This window comes from Convolutriloba macropyga, chromosome 15 (genome assembly GCF_964194025.1).
Source record: "Convolutriloba macropyga chromosome 15, txConMacr16.3, whole genome shotgun sequence".
NCBI lineage: Eukaryota > Metazoa > Xenacoelomorpha > Acoela > Convolutidae > Convolutriloba > Convolutriloba macropyga.
In genome coordinates, this window is record NC_134482.1 from 45723473 (window position 1) to 45750758 (window position 27286).

The 27286-nt window shown below is 36.3% G+C and overlaps 3 protein-coding genes across 3 annotated transcripts in view; 1 reads left to right on the forward strand and 2 right to left on the reverse strand.

Moving 5' to 3' along the window:
• LOC142354505 (large ribosomal subunit protein bL19m-like) overlaps positions 1–27286 on the reverse strand; it is a 91667-nt gene that overhangs the window by 17042 nt on the left and 47339 nt on the right. The gene's annotated exons all lie outside the window — the stretch shown is intronic.
• Positions 1–27286, forward strand: part of LOC142354506 (chromobox protein homolog 3-like) — a 572284-nt gene that overhangs the window by 5200 nt on the left and 539798 nt on the right. The window lies entirely within an intron of this gene.
• LOC142354408 (uncharacterized) overlaps positions 5236–27286 on the reverse strand; it is a 40879-nt gene continuing 18828 nt past the window's right edge. The window contains exons 6-17 of the mRNA XM_075406692.1: positions 24334–24436; positions 22523–22907; positions 22078–22171; positions 21606–21779; positions 18187–18361; positions 17517–17760; positions 17197–17300; positions 16108–16349; positions 10224–10359; positions 9651–9826; positions 8811–9029; positions 5236–6077 (exon numbers count right to left, since the gene is read on the reverse strand). Coding sequence (XP_075262807.1) covers positions 5358–6077; positions 8811–9029; positions 9651–9826; positions 10224–10359; positions 16108–16349; positions 17197–17300; positions 17517–17760; positions 18187–18361; positions 21606–21779; positions 22078–22171; positions 22523–22907; positions 24334–24436 — 2772 coding nt within the window. The 3' untranslated portion in view covers positions 5236–5357. The remainder of the gene's footprint in view (positions 6078–8810; positions 9030–9650; positions 9827–10223; positions 10360–16107; positions 16350–17196; positions 17301–17516; positions 17761–18186; positions 18362–21605; positions 21780–22077; positions 22172–22522; positions 22908–24333; positions 24437–27286) is intronic.

Genomic DNA, 27286 nt, shown 5'->3' on the forward strand with positions numbered 1-27286 from the left:
GATGAATTTCCTGGATGAATTTTGCATGGCTTGTAGTTCATACGGCGGCTTCAATTGATGAAATTCTGAGAGAAACTAAACGAATATCGGCTAACATTTGAGTTGATTTTACATAACAAGTAGCGCCATTTAAGCTGCAAAAAACATTTAATGAGGATAAAATTCCAAATTATTTAGTCAAGGACAACAAATAACTGACAAACTTTTCAACCAAAACTTTTGAATTAAAAATATATTCGGCAGAATATCAGGAGCGAATAGAAGTGCAAAACAAAACTCTAAAGATGTCAATTCGTGCAACAGGCAAATCCAAACCAAAAATCGAGTTTAACAAAAAACTAAAGGTGCAAGTCTTCCAATATTGCTCCAGAAGCAGGTGAAAATGATACAAAAATGATGAGGTAAAGTCGTTCTGTTTCGGCAGCTTGATGGCCTGGATTAGTTGAACCGGAGAAGGAGGTTAACGAATTGGGTGGGTGGAATTACGGGTAGGAGGAACTCTTAAGGGATCAGAACCTTTTCAAATGACCTTGTCACCTAAATAAATACGTACTGTGTTCAAACTTCCGTAAATAATGTTTAGAAAGAAATGGTCGAAATCAAGAAGAAAATTTTCAGCTATACAAAAATACAATACAAAAAATTCGCTCACGACTACAGCAAATTTTGATCGACGCTTGACCCGCTTGACGTACCTTGCGATTGAAACAGAAAAGGAAACAATTAAGAGATCGAAATTGACAGAATTTGTCTGCAGGTCAAAATGCTCTTATTCGGTGTGTAAATTATGCATGATCGGTTAGACTCCAAAATTACACTTTATTCATTTACTAAACTAAAGGCTATTAAGCATAATACCATCGCCAGCTAGCAATCGCTTTAATGAACTCTGATAACCTAATGCATTATGACAATGACAGCGCTTTATGTATATCCCGTTTCTCCTGATTTAGCTCCTTTGAATTTGACCGTATTCACTACATTACGTAATGCAATACGTTAAAGAATAAAATTCCATTCATTTGAAACAGTGAGTGAAGTAAGCCGGAAGTTGAGCGTGAAAATCTTGACTTATGTAAAACGAAAAACGACCAAAAGTTAAAGCCAAGTTTAAAACATAGCTTCGGAATCGACTCGAAGTAAAAAACATAGCTGTCAGGTTGCCAGAAAATAGTCGAAGAAGCTTCGTACATCCGCAATCTCAAAAGATGATAGAAGAAACAGACAAAAAATTCTATTTATTAAATGCTGAGATATTATATTTTGATTAGGAATCGGTTTAATTTATTGCTGCTTCTACTAGTTACTCTCAAACCATCTTCGATTAGATTGACACTCACACACTACACCTTATCTCTTTGAATTAAAGAAAAGTAAAGAAAACTCAGTTTCAGAGTCAGGAAGTCAATTTTGAGAGATAAGTACACGCGTCACCAAAAACTTAAATACGCGAAAGAAAAAACTCGCTCCGATAAGAGTGGAAAACGACGTCCCGGAAACAATTCGCAAAATGCAGATTGGAAGTCATTATGACGTCATATGGTCAAAACAAACATCTTGACGGAATAAAAATACAGGAGAAGGCCAATAATAGCCCTAGCTATTGCTGTGCAGCTATTAAAAACTTACACTAGCCAACCACCAACTGTAACATCTATTAATTTTATTATACTATTCATTTTTGATACAACCTGAGTTTAAAATTTATCAGGTAACACAATGACAAAATTTTGACGAAATTATGACAAAATTTTGAAAATTTATCAGTAATTTTTTAAAGTTGAAACTCCAGAAGCATTGTATATGATAGATTGTCTGTTACAATATAACTTAACTCAACAGTTGACTATCAAACGGTAGGATGAATATAACCAACAAAACATCTAGAAAAGGGAGAAGAATCGATCAAAAATGAATAGCAAAAGAACAAAAACCTAAGAAATCTGTCAATTTTTCTATCTAAAATTTGCTGAAAACCACTGAAGTCTCAATGAACTTTTACCAGCAAAACCTAAAACATTTACTGCTAATTTATTGAGTACCTAAGCCACACAATAAGCACCATAAAACAAAACGTGAGCGAGTACGAAAAATTCATTGAAAATTATTAATCTTCATAAAAAACATGACCTATTAATGCTTTAATTGTTCGCAATTATAAACCATAACTCTGTCAACAACTCTACGTTAACAGATAAATATGAAAACATTATTCTGAAAGTCAGAGTAACCGGAAGAATAAGGCCAAAAAAACAAACAAACAGAAAAGTTAAGCTAAAAAAATCTTTACATTTTGCCTCTATTTAAGTTTATTAAAAACAAATTTAAACTGCTACTGACGCTGTCAAAAGGCCGCGAAAACAGCCAACGAAGCTCAATCCAAACAATTACGTTACACCAGTTACTGAAAATATGAAAAAGATGGTTAAAATAAATATAGTTTATGAAAATCACTTGACCCAAAAAGTAAAGTAAAATTTAAAACATAAGCGACTAACGACGGGCAAAATTGCTCTCAAAAAACCGGCGAACGGTTGGCTTCTTCAGTACCTAACACGGTTTAGTGAGGCTAGCTTTAGCTTAATTGAAGGAGCGTGAGGTGATAATAACAGATGATATCATGCCACATAACAGCAGCTGAAGTGCGGCATCAACAAAAGAGTTGAGGAAAGAGAAAGAGAGAGAGAGAGAGAGAGATAGTGTGCGAGAGTTAATTTGTCTCAAGAGGCTATCCAGTATCCCTATTTCATGCCTTAGAAAAATTCACTGGCTTATAAAGATCCATAAACTTGGACCAAAATTTTTCGAAAACTTGAAAATTCAAAATTTAAAAGCAAATCGCTAGAAATCGAGTCGTTAAAAAATTGATACCCATTACATTAACTCCTTGAGGTCCTTGAGAGCCTGGTGCCGGAAAAAATCTAAGTATTCAAAACTACTCACAAAACTTGAAAAAATTTCAAACACTTAAAAGAATTGCTTAAATTCGTGATTTTAAAATCTTAAAAACAACCCAACACTTAAAAAACAATCCATCACTGGTAACCAATCATCTTAAAAAGCAACCCATCAATGATATCACGCCACATAACAGCAGCTGAAGTGTGGCATCAACAAAAGAGATAAGGAAAGAGAGAGAGATAGTTTGCGAGAGATAAACTGTCTCAAGAGGCTATCCAGTGTCCCTATTTCAAGCCTTAAAAAATTTACTGGCTTATAAAGATCCATAAACTTGGAACATAATTTTTTCAAAAATTTGAAAATTCAAAATTTGAAAAAATTGATAGAAATCGAGTTGTTAAAAAAATGCTACCCATTACAATAACTCCATAAACTATAGAGCAGCTTATTATCAAACCTCGGAGGAGGTCCTTGGGAGCCTGGTGCCAGAATACATCAAAATATTCAAAAAAATTCACAAAACTTGAAAAAATGCAAATTCCTATTTAAAAAATTGCTTAAATTCGTGATTTTAAAATCTAAAAAAACATTCAATCACTTATAGAAACTATGCAGTAACCAATTATCAGACCCTACAAGAGGTTCCACGGCTCTTGAGGCTGAAGAAATAAAAGATTAACAATTTAAAAAACTTGAATAAAAACTGCAAATAATTTTTTTTAAAATTGTTAATTTCGTGACACTAAAATCTTGAAAAACCTTCCATTACATCTATAAACTAAGAAATAGCCCACTATCAAAACCTAGAGGAGGTCCCTTGGCTCTTGAGGCTACAGAAACCCAAAAAATAACAAACATTTTCAAGAAAAAAAGCTAAAAATCGTGCTGTTAAAATGCTGGAAGCCATTCCATTACCACTAGAAACTGCGCAGTAATCTAATACCAAGTCCCATAGGAAGTTTCGTGTTACGTAGGGCTGACAAAAGTCAAAAAATGACGAAAAGTTTCGAAGTATAAATTTGGGTTTTTGTTGGGATTATCAAAACATCAAGCTCTCAAAAAGGTCATATGTCCTTATGTCTTGCAAAAGGCCGTTAATATCAACTTTAACCAGCCTCAATTTTAGACTGGTCCACCAAAAAAACTTGAAAAATGACGAAAACACGAAACATTTTGGGCTCAAAAACTAAAAATGACCTTTTAACCTTAAACTACGGCCTTCCCAGTAGCTTCACCACATTAAGCACTTAAAGACTACCAAAAACGGCTAAGGGCTTCTAATGAAACTTAGGGCCCGCTGGGCGCTACCTGTTTATCCCGTTTTTAAGGAGGAAAAGTAAAATTTGTCAGACGTAAAATGGGTTTGACGTAAAATGACTCTACTCGTCATTTCGTTAAGCCGTTTGACGTAAACGCTTCATTTTTACGTGCGGCATTGACATTTGCATCCTGTTTTAAATACACTCCAAATATTATCGATCAAAAATATAGACGGCAGAATGCAGGAACATAGCCGGGATAGACGATTGTGGCCTTCCATGAATTGAAACAACTAAAGAAATAAGATAGATTGACCACCAGTTCTTTAATAGACCACTAGACTTATTGGGTTATATTCAGACTGTCATTTTTATGAGACACATAAGCTCTAAAAGTAAAAAGCCCAAATACAGCTTTTTGAAAATTAATATTCAAAATCAAAAACTCAAGACTCTAACTCACGAATTAGTGCATATACGTTTCGCACTACTTCGATGCACGCCGCTATTGATCTTTAACTAGTGAATTTTCATAAAATTTAAAGCTCATTAAGTGACTTCAGGAGTCATTTTTTGAGTGAGGTAAATCACGCAACTGACCTAAAAGCAGAATAAATGACGTCACGCACACAAATTTTAACAGCAAATTTAAACTCCACACACACAAATTCACTTTCAAGAAGTCAAGTCACAAGAATCATCGATGGAGACTACGAATTTTAAAAAAAAAACACGATGTCCCCAATAATAGACGCTATCGCTTCGCGGCTATTAAAAAAGACGCTCCAGTCGAGTCGTAAAGGAGGGCGCCTAATTAATAGCCGTTGAAAGGCTGACGGCGGCTTTTAATTAATAGCCACAGAACGATCTGCAGATATTTGCAGTCTATTAAGTCCGTACCTGAAGTTCTATAAGATCGATGTCAGTGACCCAGCTTAAAAAAATCGTATCGAAATCCAGTACTCCTCTTTCATATTTAACTGCCATTTTTTTTTCAGGATGTTCACCTGATCGTTGTGGATTCTTTCAGTTACTTTTTACTTTTTTTGCGGATCTCTCATTAAATAGGTAAAACTGAAATTAACATGCTCATTTTGAAAATAACACCGACAATATTACACAATATATATTTTCAAGTTTCAGAACAGAACACAAGCGTGAAGTCAATTCTCGATTAAAATAGCTGGCAGCACTTCGTCACCAGGGTGGTCGGTTGTAAAACCCTCCCCTTGGGTGCCCCCCTCCACGCCATGGCCTGAAGAACCTAGGGTTACCATGGAAGCCGCCACCAAATGGCATTCGGTTCTGGTACTGAGGCAAGGGTCCGTAGTAAGACTCGTAAGGGTCTTCGTAACTCATTGCTTCATAGGCCGCCTCGCCACCTGGGTCAACTAAATTCTCGTTACGACTATTTGGAGCATCGGTCGAGTCCTGAACTGCATCGTACGAGCTTGATAGCATACTTGCATCTTGATGTGGTTCACTACTGCCAAATTCTGGGATCTCGCTTTCTGATTTTGACCGGTTTTGGATTTCCTGATCAGTTCTTTCCATATGAGCAGTCGCATCAGCATTTGCGGTTTCATTTGATTCTACATTTACAGAGCTGTTAGTTTCCATGAGTTCTGATTTCGCATCTTTTTCGCCAATCGGTTTTTCACTATGCGGTAGGGTCCTCCCAGGAGCATCATCTTGGAACCTTTTTTTAGCTGGATTTGGACCGTCAGCTCCAACGACTGCAGATCCAACAGACCCAGCTGAAAGTGGAGGTCCGGCGTTGGCAGGTGGTGGTCTGCTGGTAACATTGCTGTTCACATTTTGTTCACCTCTAGCCTTGCTCATCATTTCCATTTGTTCCATCCTCCGTTTCCTAATTTGAGCTTGTGTTGGGGGTGAAACCAGGTCCATACCGAGAACCTACAAATAAGTTGTTTAATTATTTAAAATCTACGAATATTAGCTAGGTCACATTAACATCTCACAAAGACCAGATGTTTGCATATCATTAAAGCGCCTTATAGAACGTTACCATGATAAAATTTCTAAAATGAAACATATTCGGCGCACTTTTCAGTTGACTTTTCGGTAGTAAAATGCCACCGATAGAGTTAAACTGCAAACAACTGTGAATAATGGGCGCGGCGTTTGAGAGAGAGGGGAAGGGGTCAACCGTTCGGAGTTGCATGTGGAGTGAGGTTAGGGGGGTGGACTCGAGGGGCGTAAGGAGGTGGAGGGGGTAAAACTCTAAGAACCGCAATTCACAATGGATTTATGTCCCCAAACCAGTTTCTGTGAATCGCATTTTAAGGCATAATGCTCTTAGAAATCTGCTCAGCCATTTAATGCCCTCCGTTTTTGAGGACGAAAAGTCAAATGATCACGAGAAAAAAAACTATCGGTCGAAAATTTGGATAATAAACAGGTCGGACTAATATAAATGTTACAAACTTCATTTGAGAGCAATTAATAACTCTGTGAAACTTCAAAATATCGCGATTAAGCTGTTTGTAACACATATCCATCTTTAGTTGCTCCTTCTCGTTTTTCAATATGGAGAACTAATTGCTGCTGATAATTTCAGTTAATAGTCTATAAATGCCTCTACTGATGCGGCAAAATACGTTTTAGATTCACACAATTCTCAGCCAAAATCATCAAGAGAGAAGGTTGACAGTTCTAAAATTATCTTTATTTTGAAAAGTCTAATTAGGTGCCATAAAACGCCGCACTAGATGTAACTTCGCCTGGGAAAAAAAATGAAACTTCAACTACATGTTCTCTCACAAACCCTGGAATCAAAATAGTGCTCCTCATATTTATTTCAGAAAAGAAATTGCACACTGGTTAGCTTTGTTTATTGGTTTGGTAAGTAACGTTTTAGTAATGTGTGTATGGGTGTTCCAGGAACACCAGAGGGGGAAACACTGGGGGGGGGGCACAAACGGGAAAAGAAACCACATTACTTTCAATAATTGCCATGATAGAGGGGTGAAATGATTGAAGAGTTAATAGATAGAGGGGTGAATAAATCGGGGTTAAATGATAGGGGGTTAAATGAATAGGGGTGAAAAGAAGTAGAACCGTTAAATGAATAGGGGTGAAAAGAAGTAGAACCGTTAAATGAATAGGGGTGAAAAGAAGTAGAACCGTTAAATGAATAGGGGTGAAAAGAAGTAGAACCGTTAAATGAATAGGGGTGAAAAGAAGTAGAACCGTTAAATGAATAGGGGTGAAAAGAAGTAGAACCGTTAAATGTATAGGGGTGAAAAGAAGTAGATCCGTTAAATGAATAGGGGTGAAAAGAAGTAGAACCGCTAAATGAATAGGGGTGAAAAGAAGTAGAACCGTTAAATGAATAGGGGTGAAAAGAAGTAGAACCGTTAAATGAATAGGGGTGAAAAGAAGTAGAACCGTTAAATGAATAGGGGTGAAAAAAGTAGAACCGTTAAATGAATAGGGGTGAAAAGAAGTAGAACCGTTAAATAAATAGGGGTGAAAAGAAGTAGAACCGTTAAATGAATAGGGGTGAAAAGAAGTAGAACCGTTAAATGAATAGGGGTGAAAAGAAGTAGAACCGTTAAATGAATAGGGGTAAAAAGAAGTAGAACCGTTAAATGAATAGGGGTGAAAAGAAGTAGAACCGTTAAATGAATAGGGGTGAAAAGAAGTAGAACCGTTAAATGAATAGGGGTGAAAAGAAGTAGAACCGTTAAATGAATAGGGGTGAAAAGAAGTAGAACCGTTAAATGAATAGGGGTGAAAAGAAGTAGAACCGTTAAATGAATAGGGGTGAAAAGAAGTAGAACCGTTAAATAAATAGGGGTGAAAAGAAGTAGAACCGTTAAATGAATAGGGGTGAAAAGAAGTAGAACCGTTAAATGAATAGGGGTGAAAAGAAGTAGAACCGTTAAATGAATAGGGGTGAAAAGAAGTAGAACCGTTAAATGAATAGGGGTGAAAAGAAGTAGAACCGTTAAATAAATAGGGGTGAAAAGAAGTAGAACCGTTAAATGAATAGGGGTGAAAAGAAGTAGAACCGTTAAATGAATAGGGGTGAAAAGAAGTAGAACCATGTTTAGACCTACAGTGTTTAATTGCTCTTGAACGAAGCTCGGTTCCACTTCTTTTCACCCCTATTCATTTAACGGTTCTACTTCTTTTCACCCCTATTCATTTAACCCCCTATCATTTAACCCCGATTTATTCACCCCTCTATCTATTAACTCTTCAATCATTTCACCCCTCTATCAGTTCATCCCGCCAATTAGCAGTCGACATTAAAGGCATGTTTTGTCATAATTAAGTGGATAAATTAATCCCACGTTCGGTTGTGGTAGTTTCATATCAAGTCCCACCGGCAGCTGAGGTATGGCCATGGCCCACGAGGCATGGCCAAATGATTATATTGCTAATTTAATATTCCTTATTTTATAGAAAGATTAAAATCTTGTGAAATGATAGAGGGGTTAAAAGGTAGAGGGGTGATTAAATCGGGGTTAAATGAATAGGGGTGCAAAAGCGGGACACCCTAAATGTATCGTATCTATGTGAATTTCATCCGATCAAAATACTTCAATTCATTTTTATTGATATACCTGATACTGTTATTAATTTCTCAGAAAAGAATTCCAAACTTCGATTATGACTAACCTTGTTAATCTGTTTGAAGACCATCTGTCTGAGTGCCTGCTGTGCACTGGCCGTGACATCCTCCCTACACTGCAGTTTCATCCCTTCTGTCACATCTACCACTTCGTTCTCACAGGGGTCAACCAGCCCCACACCTATCGAGTGCTCTCTACATGCCAATACGCCTCCAGAGATACTTTCAAAAACTCTGCGCAGAGCATCGCCCGGGCTTAGAGGAACCTTAAATAAATGACATCTGGTAGTAAATGCAACTAGTAAACTTACACTAAGGGGGCTTCAAAGGATATCATTAGAGGTTATTAGGATCTATTCTGTTTTGCCCCCCCCCCCCCCCCCCCGTGTTGTTTACGCCCCCAGTTGCAAATTATATGTTGTTATATAGCACGTTACTATGTAAGAAAATAGCACATGCGCTTGGGGGTCATAAAAAATAAAAAAATTATGCTCACTAAGGTGGGGGGCCAAAACAGAATAGATCCGGTTATTATATACAACTAATAAAATTCAAAGTAAAAAAAACAAAAAACACCAATTTGGCGCTTTTTTCATTTGACTTTTAGTATTTAATTGCCGCCAATTGAGTTCAGCTGTCGACACTTGTGAAAGAGAGAGAAATTTAGATCATCCAAAACGAAAAAGTCAAGGGCGAAAAGGTCACTCGAAAAGTCACAACGGTCAAGCAAAAAATTTGCATAAAAAAGACACACGTTTACAATAATTGCTTCAAACTTCATAACTAGTGTTGATAACTAGTGTATGCGCAACTTACAGGAGGCACTAAAAGAAAAGATCCGACACATCCGATAAGAATGTTTGCAAGCAAAATTGGCCAGTTTCTACCTGATTAGCCCCCAGGGTTCTCTCGACCAGCACTTCCATTGTCCAGAGAGGTAACTGTTCCCAGTTTGGGTTCCTCCTTATAAGATCTCGCAAAATCCGAGTCACAACAACACATGCAGGCACACTTGCTGCCCTTGTTTGGAACCACTTGGCACGTCTCAATTCACCCAGCAGTGCTGCAAAAACAATCGCCAATCTATACGTTTATTTTGAAACCAATTTCAGAAACTCGAGCAAAAGTATCTCGAACCAAATTTTCTAGTCAAACTCTTTTAGTTTTCCTGAAGACACAAATTGAAAAATTGGCTCAGCTTTGTGAACAATAGAAACTGGACGGACGGAGTGTACATTCACAGCTTCAGTTATTTTTTTACAGAAAAGGGAATTGTGCTGAACACTAGATTTTACTCGCATCATAATGCGTATCATAAAATAATTGTATAATAAATTGTATAATAAAGCGAATAAAAACATTCCAACAACCTCCCACCAGTTCAAAAAGTCAATTATTCGTGCGCAAATTTCATCCAAATTATAAACAAAAAAACGTGAAATCTTTCTGATTTTACTTACATAGACACCTAGTCTTGCTGAGTAAATTAGGGTTTGTAGGTTTTGCATCAGCATCAGATCCGTCGCTGCTCTCTTCTTCGACCTCGACCGCAGGTGAAGTTAAACTTGCTTTTAACTGGATCTTGTAATTATCCTCCTAAAGCAACACAATCCTTTTTCAGTTACACATTTTGATACATTATGTAAAATTAACTTTAAAAACCACGAAAATCAGAAAAATTGTTGTGCTCGATGTTCTGCATTCAGAAGTCTAGGATAGGCTAGAAAACGAAAAGAAAGCTTGTAAGAAAATTTGGAGATTAGGTACATTAAATAAAATATAACAAACTAAAGTCGGGCGAATTCTTCTCTAACAACTGGCGGGCGGTTGGCTTTGTCAGTGACTAGCTACGGTTTAGGGAGGCTAGTTTTAGCTTGAGGGGGCGTGGGATGAGCTCACCAGAGTCGGCGGAACGCACGGCGCGGGGTTGAGCGCGCCGGATTAAAAGTGGAACGATGTGCACGGGGTGGGGTGAAGTGAGGAGGACAGAAGTGTGTGTGTGTGTGTGTGTGGTTTGGGGGGATGTCAAACTCTAAGAACCGCCTTTCACGCCATGAATGAAAAACAGTTTTGGTGAATCACATACTTAGCGTCTAGTAAGCCGAAAGGCTTTTAATGCCCACCGAGCATCACCGGTTTATCCCGTTTTTGAGCAAGGAAAGTCAAAAGGGTTAAACCAAAAATCGCATAAAAAAGACCACAGAACTAATATAAATGCTACAAAACTCGTTTGATAGCAATTGATAAGATCTACTCAAAAACAATACTTACTAATTTACTTGGGTTCTTCTCTGATATCTCGCAGAAAATACAATGTCAAAAAAGTTTTAAAAATCAATGTTTCAACCTAATGTTTCTGATTTAAATTTTTTTTTGTAGCTCGACTCACATTGAGTAGAACGATGGGCTGGTCATAAAGTCACGCCTTCGACAATATTCAAAACAATAGAGAGAACAAAGAGTATAGCGACCAATCACAACCGAAGCAGTAAAAAAACATCCAATAAAAGCTCAACGAGTCTACTGAAATTTTTTTCTCAGAATTGTTAGCTGTTGATACTCTTTTGAAACAAAAAAAACAAAGTAACCACCGAAAATAGGAAAATCTCGAAAATAGGAAAAACAAGTCTATCATAATTTTGAAAGCTACAACACTCCACTAAAAGGACCTAAAGGTCAGAAGAACGGATTAAATTTTAAAAAAAGTAAATCCAAAAACCCGTTAGAACTTGCCGCAGGTGAACAGAAAATAGTTAACGATGGAAGAAGCTCTAAACCAACTTTCAATGCTTTTCCTCAGAAGAATGTGGACCCTTTGGCCTTAACACATGTTTTTAAAACTGCAGGATTTGACATCCCAATCTCAAAACTCAAGCAATCTAATTGACAAGAGAATATCTACATCAGTCTTCAAAAAGGGCACATAATCACAGCCAAAAGAATAGCTGACACACTTATTAACAATCCCAAAAAACTTAATTATTGTCTTTTTGGCTGCCAATTTAGTTGAATTTAAAAATAAGATATAGGAACGAGTGATTTTAAAAATAGCAATATTTCATTTTAAAAATGAATGCACTTTAATGTTCCAGTAAACTAATCCACCAAAAACAGCTGAAGACCGCCCATAAGAAGACATAACACGGACTAACATCGGACCAATTGCTCTCTAAGGTGATGCAAAAACTCAGGACAAAGAAGGGTTCGAACGCGCGACCTCCCGGATGAGAGTCGTGGGCATTACCCTTTAAGTTACAAGTGCTATGTGCATTCCTCTCTAACAATCGGTCTTATCTTAGCAACAGACTTAATTTCTAAATTCTCGTTGTTGAAATCACTCAAAAGAAAATGAAAAGTCATTCCAGAAGTGAAATCAAAAGAATGTTCTAGAAGAAAACGATCAAGCGAGAATTTGGCACGAAAAAGACACACACGTTTAATTTAATAGCTTCAAACTTCGTTCGAGAGCAATTAATACTATGAAGGCCTGAGTTAACCTTACTAATCGTAATAACAGATCATTTGCAAACGATAAATTCTTTTCAGTTCAGAGTAATTAAAGCAATTTGGATAGCTTTGAATTTGCCAGAATACTGTCTTTAAATATAACATGCCTGCTTGTGAAAGGCTGTGCGCGGCACTGAAATGTTCCAACGTAGACGCAATTAAACGAAGGCCAAAATACACTTTACATTTAAATCAGGCAGCATCTGACAAACTTAATTTTCAAGCAGTTTTTATAATTGGCAGGATAGTTTCATATCAAAATTCCTTATTTGGGTAACCGCAACAAATTCATCAATGCATGATAATAGACTCCGCCCGACTTGACTTTCATGAACTAATGTACTTCACAAAGCAAATTTAGTTCGATCTGATTGGTTAAGGCTCATTAAGAGCAACAAATTTTCCACAAGAACCAGTATAAAATTTTCTTTTTGTACAAATCTTCTTTTTGCACTGTATTTGTCTGCTGGGCTTGTACAGTTCAATTCTCCTTTCAGCAAACAAACCCTTTGAGCACACAGTCACTTAAACGAAGGGTTTGTTACTGTGATAAGAAAGCACTTAATAAAATTTCCGTAGTATTTTTAAAGCTTTTAAACCTCCCATAGTCCAGTTTTGAGCCGTTTTGACAAAAAAATAAATGAATTTTAGCTTGCGTAGTATAAAGAAAACTTGAAAACCAAACCAATCGCTAAAAATGCCGCCAAAATAACCAAAATACATCAAAACGAAAGTCAGTCACAATGTTGTCTGATTACAAAAAAAAATTTTTCAGACCATTAGCTTGCAAAGCTGTATCTTAATTTAAGAAGGTCAAATTCAGGTTAAAATTGGGTAGAAAAATGTTGAAAACGCAAAAAAAACCAAACCTCACTAAAAGAACCGCTTTTGATAGTGAACGAAGCATTTGACCCAAAAACATAACAAAAACCTGAAAATTTTTTTAACTTTTTGTGGAGACTGCATACAAGCATAAACATAACCAATGAGAGACAAAGTAGCGGAAGTTGTTTTAAATTTCTGAATTATCAATTAAATCTTTGAAACAATTAATTAACTCTGGTTTTTTTTACTAAGTTGAACTAAATTCTCAAAAAAAGCACGTATCTTCTAAGGGTAAGATTGTCAAAAATGATGAACGCAGGGATAAATTGAAGATTCGCTAAAATTATTCAAAATTCCTGTCCAATAAAGAAATAACGCTCGCTTCAAATTGAAACCTTACATATCTTCAACATAATGATTGCTTAAAATGTCTGTGAGACTTGTCATTAATGAAACTAAGCGTAGAGTAACACTAGTAAACAAAAAAGGTAAAAATTGAATACTTCCCCATTGTTTTATGAAGCCAAAATGTTTCAAAGTCCTAAAAACCATTAAATATAACCGAGACTATTCAATTGATTCAATTCCAGCTCACTAATTATAAAACCATCAGGTACGGGGAAAAAATTTGCAAATTTTTAATATAGTTTATTTCTTATTGTTCCGACCCCACTTTTATTAGGGGAGGAACTGTATGCTCAACTGGGATTTCCTTGTTCGCTCTATTTTGACCGATCGATTTATTTATTGGAGATGTGAGTGGTTTCACAAGAAAAGCCGTCAAGCGTAGAATATAAAGAGCGTTTTTTTCTTTTTGTCTTCCAGGTTCATAATTTTGTCACCATATGACATTACCTTGTAATTTTGTTCACATTCATGATCATTTTCTGTGAATTTTTTAATATCAATTACGTTAACATTTTTAACATAGTGATTTTTCGTTGCCTGTGGAAAGTATTTGACTTGTTTTCGCTTTTGTCTCGTTAATTTCCTTTAAATTATACTAAGAAGAGGCATGTGTTTTAATGGCACTTAGATACTGTTGTCTGAATTGGGCTGAGGGCAACTAATGAATTTTTTGACATTCGGTTTTAACTTAAAATTTTTGAAGTTTTGCAAATAATTTTTGCCGTTTTCTGTTTGTCATGTTAATGTGAGCCAAAACCGACATAGTCACATTGAAGCTTTAATGAGCTTAAATGAACTTATAAAGGTTTCAGATCAGTTACGAATTTATGGTATTGATTACTTTGAAACTATTTGTTTTCCTAAATGTCCTGAATTTTACCTGTCCCATTTTACAGAAAAAATTTGTGTTTCAAATTTTTATAAGGTTTGTTTATTTCAAAATTTTAGCATCAAAACTTTTTGCAGAAATTAAAGTTCCGCTTTCTATTTCATATGTGAGTTTACGATTTGATAACCAATTTATAAGAAACGCCATTGAGATAGAAACAGATAGATCTGAATTTAAAAAAATCGACGCAGCTAAAAAAGCCAGGTCAAAAACCTTCAGCAATAAATTTAAAAAGCTTGTTACAATTCATTCCGCAGAAGCCTTCACTGCACATTAGAGTTCCTTTAACTAATTCAATTTAAACTTAAAGTGCGAAGTCATTAAGTGAGGTAAGTCACGTATGATCAAAATCTAATCACGCAAACGAACTTAAAACCTTTGCTAGAGAGAGAATGCGAAATGACGTCACGTGCGTAAACGCCGTTAGTGAGGGTAAAAACTCATTCAGAAATTTTGACTGGTTCAGCTTTGCTGTGTGAACAAATATAAAAAAAGCATCAGACGACGAAACAAAAAACATAGCAGGACAAGTCCTGGCGCACAATTCAAAGAACTTTCGTTGACTAAACAAAAAACTACAGCTAAAAATGACTGAGTGAATTGGCAAAAACCATTTCGAAAAAAAAATCAGATTAAAAACTTTAAAAAAACTGAAAATCGATGACGAAATGCCGCATGTGAACAAAAAACCGCTCGCGAGAAAGCGAATTTTTGTTGAAAACACCGTTTTCTCAACCTACTTTAAATATCCAGTGAATTAAATTTCACGCCACAAAACCCTCACTTCACATCCTCTTTCGGTGTGACCAAAATCATTTCTCCAAAATCATCACTTTTAGAGTCAAATTGCCGCTTGTGCACAAAAAATCCAGTGATTTTTTATTCAAACACTGTTTTCTCAACCTACTTTAAAATTCAGGTGAAATAAATTTTACACCACAAAACCCCTCACTCCACTCCACTTCCTCTTTCGGTGTGACCAAAATCATTTCTCCAAAATCATCACTTTTAGAGTCAAATTGCCGCTTGTGCACAAAAAATCCAGTGATTTTTTATTCAAACACTGTTTTCTCAACCTGCTTTAAAATTCAGGTGAAATAAATTTTACACCACAAAACCCCTCACTCCACTTCACTTCCTGTTTCGGTGTGACCAAAATCAATTCTCCAATTTGATTTTTCGAGTCAAATTGCCGCATGTGCACAAAACAAAATCCAGAAAGTGATTTTTTCTTCAAACACTGTTTCCTCAACCTACTTTAAAATTCAATTGAAATAAATTTTACGCAACAAAACCCCTCACTCCACTTCCTGTTTCGGTGTCACCAAAATCATTTCTTCAATTTGATTTTTAGAGTCAAATTGCCGCATGTGCACAAAACAAAATCCAGAAAGTGATTTTTTTCATCAAACACTGTTTTCTCAACCTACTTTAAAATTCAGGTGAAACCAAAATCACTACTCCAATTTGACTACTTCAAAATTCATGAAAATGTGTTAACAGAAAAAAAAGACAGCGCCCCAATACAATTTAAATTCTTTGAATTGTAAAAAACCAAGAGCACCGCAATATAGCTCCGGTCAGCTTACAGCTATAAAAAAGTTTAGCGCGCCAAAATAATAACCATTCAGGGGCTGTCGCTCGCCATCAAAAACTCGAATTCACCCTTAAATAGACTGATAGACTCCTAGTTCACAATAGAATCATAAACTTGCCTGTGACGTCATGAGAATGGCACAGTCTTGAACTTTGACCTCATAGCTGTACTTGTCCGAAGTCAGTTCACCCATCTGCTGTGAGAGAGACTTGAAAATCCGAGCCAAAAGTGTCTTTGTGGGTCTATCCTGACAGAGGACAGCTAACTCAACCAGTTTGTCTCCTCTTAGGAGCAATCCCTTGGCCAGAGCGCCGATTCTCATAACACCTTTTACCTGTCGGAAAGCGCTGTCAATCTCATCTACAATAGAACAAACAAGTGAATGTTTCATAGCATTGTAAGCAACAAACTAAAAACTTAGAAATTCGCCTTCCTCCAAATTTCACATATTTCATTGGTGCGCTTTTCAGTTTGGTTGCAATACCTTTACTTATAAATATAAATTAAACAAAAAATCACTTAAACCGGGTCCTCCGTGAATGGTTTCAAAATTGTTTGTTCAATAATTAAGAGCACAAACAGTTATAAATGAGTTTTTCAATTCAACTCTTCTGTCATTTATAGTTATTCTTTCCATTTAGAAATTCTCTTCATTAACATTTAACCAAATCAATGCAAATTATCAAAAATCTTTGTCTCAGAACTGACTTTAGTTAGAGCAACTTTGTGGCTGTCACTTTCAAGTTGACCTCATTTAATTAGTTTAGTAGTATTGCTGTATAAATCAGGCCAAAAAAGAAAACTCTCTTGCTAAGTCACAAGAGACTTTCACGGTCCTACTCAAGTGATGACCAGTAGCAGTACTAAGACATATTAGAGAACTGAAAGCGTGCGAGGTGAGAGAAAATCAGTTTTCTACTTAATACTTATTACTTAAAGCAGTTACGATAATTTTTCCGGATTAAAATAAAAAATAATTTTTGCCAGATTGACGTAATTTTTGGCATCGGTGGTCAATTTCCTCTGAAACAAACAACCTTTAGATACATCGCGATACAACATTTTGAGAGCCATTGACAAGAACGGAGCGGAATAATACAAAAATTTGCAGATCCGAAAGAGAATTGTCTGTAATGCAATCAATTCGAGTAAGTAAAGTCCTAGTAAAGAATGAATGCACAAAAAAATTCAACTGTTTTATTCTTACCTGGTTTTGTCTTATCACTTTCGTCTGATTTCTCTACAGATTTGGTTTCGGAACTTGCGGATGATTCTGAAGCAGTCGATGACTTCTCGGTTTCTTTTGTCGGACTAAAACGGTTCAGATACTGCACCCATATTCACTTCCTATGGTCTAAATTTCCCGAGCTGAACTTAATTTCAGGGAACTTTCCCCTTAAACACTCCACTACATTATGTGAATTATACAAGCAGGGGCGCCTAAGGACCGTATATGACAAGCCCAGAGTAAGAAATTTTCCAGATAAACATTGTTCAACTAGGGCTGTTAAAACATGACCAACTTACTTAGACTTCGTAGTTTCAGTTGCAGCAACTGGTCCAGTTTTCCCAGCCAACACTCTCTTTCTGATGTCTGGATCTTTCATGTCTTCCAAGGCCAGTTTATCAGAAACTACTTTCAGCACCTTCTCCGCTCTTCCCACTATCAACTGGACAGCCTCCAGTTCTTCGTCAGAGGGGTAGATTGCGGCATGCTTTGCCATTATGTGTCTGTCGTCCCATGACTCGGAAGTAGAACCCAACGAGGCTGCTGCAACATACAACCAGTTAGCAACGGATTGAAAAAATTACACAAGTCAACCAGACGTAAAGTGAAGGATCCCTTCAAAATTAAAATTAAAAACCAAGCGCACCGCAAAATAGCTACGCCGCTCAGCTTACGTCTTCGCAGCTAGAAAAAATCAGTCTTTTGATGGCTACCAATAACAAAGTTGCGAATGGCGTCTAAAATCTGTAAAACTCCAGAGATTTAGCGAAAATGAACAAGTGAAAAACTACAAAAATGAAAGTTAAAAAAGCAACATGATGTTTCGAATGATTCTATTTTGCGTCAATGATTTCCTGTGAAATACTTCAAAGAAAAGTGATTAAGAAAACTGTAACAACCCGCATACGCATAAAACGTCCTCATGAACAGGTTTCGATGAGGGGATGAAAAAGGTCGAATTTTGCTAGCCTGGCACTCTGAAGTACAGCTCCTCCTCCATTCGTCTCATTTGCATTCTAGAGTAGTGGTCCTCGGCCAGTCTGCGGTGAAGAAACTCCCTCTGTCTGCGACTCCTCTCTCTGTCTTCCATCAACTTTTTATTGCGGAATCCCGGCTTTACTTCAACTTCAAGGTCAGGGTTCACCTAAAGGAACACACACTTATAAGCAATCACAATGTAGACACATAAATTTTACCATTCAAATTGTATGTGCAATAATGCTTCTTAGAAAATTTGGTTCACTATTCATAAAAAGTCTTCAAGAAGCCATCAGTCACGTATTATATCAGTCAATAAACGTATTAGTTAGATTTTCCCGCATTATGGCCACAGAAAAGACGTTTATACGTGTAGTACAAAGAAACATGTGCTGTAAAAAAAACTCCAAATTTATCTTTCATTCTGATTAGAAAAAGGTTAAAATTTTTCATTTCAACGATCCCTGCATAATTTTTAAAGGTTTTAAGATACCTCTTTTTACACACAAATAGCAGTTAAAATGACAATTAGAATTCAATAATAAAGTCCTTATTTCCAAGTTAGTCAAGTCATGATAAAAAAACATCAGAAATCACACAACTGACGTCAAAATCTGCAAAAAAGAGTTGCATAATCGATACTGATTTTCATTCAATTAAAACACGAAGAAACAGAAGAAATATTATAGCCAGAACAAATCCCTAAACGACTCCTACAGTCGAATTATTGAAAAACTTTTATTGAGATTCTTTCTCAAAACAAAACGTAACTGAAAAAAAAACAAAACATAGCCGGAATATAGCCGAAATAGACTTCAGTGACACAATAAAACAGGAGAGAGAGCACGAGAAAGATTTTCTTTCACGAAAGATTCAAAGAATTGTTTCATTAACTGGTGAAGCTTTAGAAAAAAAAACAGATTTAGGCGTGAAGGAGTCCTTTATTGCTCTTAAAAGCTTAACGGTGATATCACTTAACCTTGATAATAGTGGGAAGGGGGCAATCAACATGAAGACAAACCGAATGGACGACGGTAGTATTGTTTCAACTAGACAACTACACACACTTTCATCGTCAAATAAACTAAAAAAATGCTTTTTCAATATTAGCCGATATTGTAGTCACAGGAATGAATAATGATTAGGCAACATCATGCAAAAAATTGCAGACCGATGTCAATGACCAATGCGTCTCACGCGGCGTGGGATCAAAATGCGGAAAAAACAGGGCGGTTATCGCGGTGAAGCTGTGAATCGTGCACACCGGCCCGTCAACTAGTACTAGATTATCAGCGCATATTAAGAGTTAGCATGAATAAATTATTTTTGTCGTCGATTTGATACAAAATTTTGTTTTGATTGATTGATTTAAATTCAGATGGTAGACGATACAGAGTACTTTATACAGAGTATTAAGTTTAATCATTTAATGGTGTCGTCCATTTGAACTGTCATCCATTTGAAACGCCCCATATTAGTGCTAACAGTCATTTACAGAAAGATTTGAAGCATTCAAGCAGAGACAAAAAAATAAACATAGCTGGCAGATTGCCAGAAAATGGCCGCAATAGCTTTGCAGATCTGCAGTCTAAAAACAGTAAAAAAAAATCCAAAAAAATTAAGGACAAGATGTTATATTGTGATTAAGAATATGTATGAGTTATTGCTGCTTCTATGAGCTGCTTTCGAATCACCTTCATTTACTGTGGAACACATTCACTTGACCTTATCTTTTTGAATTAAAAGATAAGTCGAATTAAAAGTGAGGAAGACATTTTTGAGAGAGGTAAGTCACGTGTGACCAAAAACTTAATTGCGCGAATAATAAAAACTCGCTCCACTAAAAATGAGAAACACCGTCACAAACGCACTTCAGTTGAAATTGCAACTACGAAGGAAAACGCAGATTTGAAGTAGTTGTGGCGTCATATGGTCCTAACAAAAATCTTGACGACGAAATAAAAAAAACTAAGAGGCCATTAACAGCCCCAGCTATCGTTCTCTGCTGCTGTCAATCACGCAGATTAGCTGACAACGATCTGACAATATGTGTAGCAATCGGCGTCACTCACATAAAAGCAGCTTAAAGATCAAACTGGCAAAATGAAAAAAAAACTCTTCTGATGTTTGCGTAACCAAAGGTTAAATTGAAAACTGAGCATGAGAAGACAATACCATAAAACAGCAATTTAGCTGCGCTTAGGTTACACCTGTAATTTGATCAAAAATAGACGTCAGATTGCCTGATGTGCTGATGTGAAAAACGATATGTCAAAATTATTTATTTATTGTCTCCTTGCAAAGTAGAGAAATAAAACATAACCGACTGACGTCGGGCGAATTGCTCTCAAACGACCGGCGAGTTTAGGGGTTAGGTACAGTTTAGTGAGGCTAGCTTTAGCTTAATTGAAGGGGCGTAAGTGAGCTCAGCGGGGGGTTCACTGGGGGGCTGATGGGGTGGCAACAGTGGGGGAGGGGGGTCAATCTCTAAGAACCGCTCTTCGCACCAAAAGTATAAGTCTCCAAAACAGATTCTGTGAATCGCATAATTTGCGAATAGTGAGCTGAAAGGCTTTAAGAGCACTTAATACCCGCTGGGCACTACCTGTTTATCCCGTTATTGAGGAGGAAAAGTCAAGTGGGTCCAATGAAAAATCGGTCAAGCGAAAAATCGCATAAAAAAGACCGACAGGACTAATATAATTGCTAAACTTCGTTTGAGAGCAATTAATCACGCCAAAATATTTTTAGCTTAATCGCTATAGTTGCTTGATCAAAAACTCCAAAATTAACACGCCGAAATCGCAAATCACTCTGAACACAGTATTTATGAGAAAAACATTTGTATATTTTCCCGAAATGACTCGAGAAGCTTCCCGAAGACAGCCCTTAGCCGAAGTTCCCGAAAACTAGACTAGTAAAATCAAATTTTTACAAAAAAATAATCAAAATACCGTACATGAGCAAAAAAAATCAGGCAAATTTTGTTCAGCTATTTTTTCTCACTACAGAAGATATTGACCAACGTTTGTGTCACAAAAACTCTTCGGACTCGATTTCCTGCACGATTTAATTAACCTTTCTCGGGTCGTAGAAAAAAAAACGATGTCACTAATCCACTTCGAACCATAAAAACCACAGGAACATCAATATTAGCCTGTTACTCATATTAATCAATAATAAAACGAAATAAAACGAAAAAACTTTCTTTGCAAAATTTTTCATTTTTCCCCTTTGACGCTTTCTTTTTCAAAACTAATAACCACCATCTTTACGTTATATTTTGACCTTGAGTGACCTTCAGCTTTCTTTTAACGGTACTTAATGTCCTTGAGCCCAACTTTGGAACTTGTTTTAAGCTTTTTTTTTACATTTTTTTGTTCAAGGGAAGCGGGCGTTCAAGTTTCTACCTTTCTCTTGTACATAATTCTATGTCTTCTGCCTTTAAGATGCATGTCTTTAGCGTGCGGGTCGTTGAACTTGCAGTCACACAGTTTGCAATTGAACTCTATCAGTTTGTTTGTCTCGTGACATCGGGTCTCTTCAATGTATTCACCACCCACAGGCTCGGGATCACATTCGTCCTGAAATTCATATCATTAACAAATCTGATCCGTACTATGACCTCCGTGAGAAGATTTTGTTATGAAGAGCCTGAGTGAAAAGAAATCGATGGGGGATTTTGCTATCTGATGGTTTGTATAAAACAACATAAGGATGAACTCAATCAAGGGAATTATAATTAATATACACCATATAAAAAGTCAAAGATAAGTTATAGATGGTAATTGTTTAATAGAGTTGAGAGCGGAGTGAGGCGGGGGGGGGGGGGTGACGGGGGGGTTGTTGCGTGCAAGACCGATCAGGTTAGTACAACCGTACCTTCAATAATCCATCTTCGACGTAGGTAGTTGAGGACGCCGCATCAATCACACTCTTTACACTCTCACTCACAGGGGTGATTTTGGAAGACAGTCTGAACAAGTTTAAAGAAACCCAATTATAGAATACCGTGAGTTAGAAAATTCGATGACGAGTCAGGAGTCAGTCACTAAATATTAAGACATCGTCAGAAAGGATTTGAGTTTAGATTGTGTGGTCCTCTTTTTGAACTAAATCCAGTGTTCAAAAAATTCGAACACACTCAATCAAGACAGCATTACCGATAGCTATAATTACGTTAAGCTCCAAACATTTTCATACATTAATCATCAGACGTCATTTTGATCTGTTGTCGAAAGCAAACAACTCCAAAAACCTGTTCAAAAATTTAACCTCCCAATTTTAACAACGTCACGACTACTCCACAATTCCAAAGTTGTCTCACCCTTTCAAAGTTGTGGAGGAACTCGCTGTCTCTTTCTCTCCATTACCATTCAACGACCCAAACGACCGATTTCCATAATTCCCACCTCGATTCCAATCATTGCCAGAGTAATTTCCAGAGGAGCCAGAGTTTCCAAATTTGTTGCCGCCAAATCCTCCGCCAGAATACCCCCTCGCTGGCTGTTCTTGAGAGACCTTGTGGGTGACCACCGTGGGTTCCTCACCCGCCGCATTCACGATGACTTCCTTGGCCGGCGGAATTGGTTTGTTCATCTTTTGGTACAACTTGACACACTTCAAGTGTTTGGCACCTCTTGCGTGTGCGTTGTATGTGTCCGCACTTGTGCATGTGACGTCACAAAGTTCACAGTAGAATGTCTTCTGACCTAAGATCGGCATTCTCATTCATAATTAAATATGAAACATACCCGGCAGATTGCCGGAAAATAGCCGCCGTTGATTCCAATAAGCATGATTGGGATTGAAATAACAGAAGATATTGAAAAAAAAAGATTTTTGTACAAAACATTTTTTTAAGTCCGATTTATTTTGATGGCATTTCGTAGTTGAACATACTTCTGTTTCTTAGAGAGAGGCTACAGGGGCTACTATCAATAACAATAAGCATTAGAGATGGTAAATAAGACTTATAGGAACGACGTTCAAATAGCGGGCATCTAAAATTGGGCTTTATGGGTTTATCCCGTTTCTATTTCTGACATCCATTTTTGTACTAACTCTGTTCATTTTGAATTGCTTTGCTGAGCAACTGATGTTCAAAATCACTTTTAGCAGAATGAGAGAAGAGAGAAACTAGCCTAGAGAAGTCAAAAAGATTTCACGCAAAATGTTGAAAAGGCGGCAAAATGAGGTAAAGAGAAACATTTTTTTATTCGACGAAGTAAAAAAACATAGCAGGACAAGTCCTGACGTACAATTCAAAGAATTTTCATTGACTAAACAGAAAAACTAGACCAAGAATGGACTATGAGTGAATTGAGAAAACCATTTTTAAAAAAATCAGATAAAAAAATAGGAAAAAAAAAACAGAAAATCAATGTCAAAATGCCGCATGTGAACAAAAAACCACTAGCGAGAAATGAAAATTCAATTCAAACAAAAAAATAGGCCTAGAATAAACTATGAATGGATTGGGAAATCCATTTAGAAAAAAATCCGATCCAAAAAATCGAAAAAACAGTAAAAATCAGAGTGGAATTGCCGCATGTGAACAAAAAACCACTACCGAGAAATCGAATTTTTGTTCAAACACCATTTCCTCACTCTACTTTAAAATTAGAGCGAAAAAATTCACGTCGCAAAACCACTCGCTTTTTCGCTCTATTTCCTGTTTCGGCGTGACCAAAATCACCACTCCAATTTGACTTCAAAAATCATGAAAATGTGTGAACAGATCTTAAAAAAAAAAGACAGCGCCCCAATACAATTCAAATTCTTTGAATTGTAAAAAAATAGGAGCGCTATAATAGCCGGCTGAGAAGATGAGGGCGGCTATTAAAAACCAAAACTTTCACACTTATCTCTGTCACAGTTTAACTTAAGGAACATTTTGTACGCTATGAACCATCATTTTAATTGTGTCGTTAGACACTAATTACTGCAGTTGAAACCGCTAATAAACAAATAAAACCTTTTCTATAACGAAAAACTATCAGTAGAACGCTTTAAAAATTGGCACAGTGACGTAGTATTCTTTGAAAAGCTACGAAAATCTTGTGACAAAAAAATGTTTTAAAAGCCATGAAAAGCATCTTTAGAGAAAATTGCACAGCTTAAGAAAACAATTCTAACCTGGTTTGAAATGTTGTTGCTGTTGAGGCTGATTCTGCTCAGGTACGATTCCAGCCTTCAATTGCTGCTCCTTCTTCTTGTGCTTTTGACCTTCAAGGTGCTCCTAAAATCATGCACGAATTTCCAAACTGTTTGTCAAACTTGCAATTCGTTTTCAAAAAAAATTACAGAAAAAGAACCCCCATACCGCTGAAACCGATCGATTTACACAAAATCTCCCAAAAAACTTAAATATCAGTCCTTCCTTGTTATATTTGAGACAATCCATTAAATAATGACAAAAGCCTTTTCAAGATACTACACATGTCAACAAGATTATTAATAACTGCTCCATTAATGGTCAATCACGGTTTACATTATCCCACAAAATTTAATTTACGGATTAATCTACTTTAATCGACTTTAATCTTCTTTAATCAACTAATTTAAGTTTACGGATTAATCCCACAAAATAATTCAATAAAAGTAGTATATCGTGAGCAGATCAGGGGGGGGGGGGGGGGGGTAAAAGGACGTACCTATGTATAAAGATTACCTATAGCCTATTTTCATCATTTTTCCAAAGACGTACCTGAAAAAGAGAGTGAGAACAATAGACCTGTCATCTTATTGTAATTACCCGGGGGTAATTATCTTAATTACCCCAGGGAAATGCATCCGCTCTAATGCACTTCAGCAAATCTTATCTACTTACTAAAATATATCTGCAGAACTTTTACTTTTAATCATTTCCACATTTTATTCATTCGCGCATAGTTATCACAACTATAACTTTCTTTCATTCATTTACATAAGGAGAATACTATTTTATCATTTTTCATTGCAATTCAGTCATTTTTTACTGATTTTACCCGATTTTGGGCTGATATACGTAAATTTTGACAATTTTACCATTTTTTGCCACAAATTACCTAATTCTTGGCAAAAATACCCAATTCCTCCCAAAAAACACCCAATTCTGGCCAAAAAATACCCAATTCTGACCAATAAATACCCAATTCTGACCAAAAATACCCAATTTTTGGCAAAAAATACCCAATTTTTCCCGAAAAATACCCAATTCTTCCAAAAAAACCCAATTCTGGCAAAAAAAATACTCAATTCTTGGCGAAAAATACCCAATTCTGGCCAAAAAATACCCAATTCTTGGCAAAAAATAGCCAATTCTTACCAAAAATTACCCAATTCTTACTGAAAAATACCCATTTCTAGCCAAAAAATACCCAATTCTTACTAAAAAATACCCATTTCTAGCCAAAAAATACCGAATTTTTATCAAAAAATACCCAATTCATGGCAAAAATACTCAATTCTTCCCAAAAAATACCCCATTCGTGGTAAATAATTCCCAATTTTTATCAAAAAATATCCAATTCTGGCCAAAATACCCAATTCTTAGCAAAAATACCCAATTCTTCCCTAAAAATACCCAATTCTTCCCAAAAAATACCCAATTCTGGCCAAAAAATACCCAATTTTCCCAAAAAAAATACCCAATTCTGACCAAAAAATACCCAATTCTTCCAAAAAATACCCAATTTTTGGCAAAAAATACCCAATTCCTGGCAAAAAATACCCAGTTTTTCCCAAAAAAATACCCAATTCGTGGCAAATAATACCCAATTCTTATCAAAAACTACCCAAATCTTATCAAAAATACCGAATTCGTGGCCAAAAATTCACAAGTTTGAGTTGAAAATTCTCAGTTTTATCAGCATATTTCAGAAAATTACCCAAAGTTCAAAGAATTTTACCCAAATTTTTCCTTAACTGTTCGAATTTCTTCCCATTATTCCCACAATTTCGCAATTTTAGGTCCTTACAAGTTTCAAAATCTTTATTGTAATAACGAAATCTCTCATGTGATCGCATTAATTTTTTCTGGAGGTAAATGACCTCTGATTTGTGAATTCTCCTAATAAAAAATTTACAGTGTCATCTGTTAATGTGCCTAAAATTCTCACGTGATTAGACAATTAGTCACTATATTATTGTCAAAATTACTCGCAAAAGTACAATTACATCATAGAAATCCACAATTACATCAAAGTGTCATAATTAGGTCATAATAACGTCACAATTACGTCATTCTGTCATCACAATTACGTCATTTTGTCGTCATAATTACGTCATATTCAACAAAGAACTTTTCATTTTCGTTTATTTTCATTTTCCTGATTTACAGAATTGAGTGCAGTTGAGTACACTAATCTCTACAACTTCTGACAAAAATATTATTTCATCGCAACTTCCATCTTAACAATTTTTACTCCTCCTTTTCTCACTTCTAATCTTACAATTTACTTTATTTTCAGAGATGCCTCAAAAGTCGGACCAAAAAGAACTTTGCAAGTCTTGCGATCAATTTATTTTGAAATCCAATATGAGTAGACATCAGAAACGTCACGCAAAAGTTTGCTCTCATTGCACCCAGTCATTTCCGGACGACGAGAAACTGCGGAAACACATTGCTTCTGTACATGCACCGTCTCTGGTTATCAAGAAAAAGTTTTCTTGTAGCAGCTGTCCCTTATCCTTCTCTACATATTATCATAAACGAAACAGTCACCAACGTTCAATTCCTAGCACCTACGAGGACGTTGACATAACTATCTATGGAGACTCTCACGCTCTTCATAGTGAACTTCAAACGGTTCAACACTTTTTACAAGACTCAGTGCTTGAATTGTCTAGAAAGAAAGTGCATAACTTCAAGTTATTCGAACTCAGTCACGAAACAGTGATCAACAAATTGGATTTCGTTTACAACGACTTAACAAGTTCAGCGAAAATTAACATTTCCTTTGGTTTTGTACTTCAAAGTGTGCATAACTCGGACGAATTTCGATACTTTTACGCGGCAGACAACCCCATTTTTTTAAATCCTATGGTTCTCTCCGATGACTCAGATCTCAATTTTATCAAATCAAAATTGAGAAGTGAAGATTTTCCA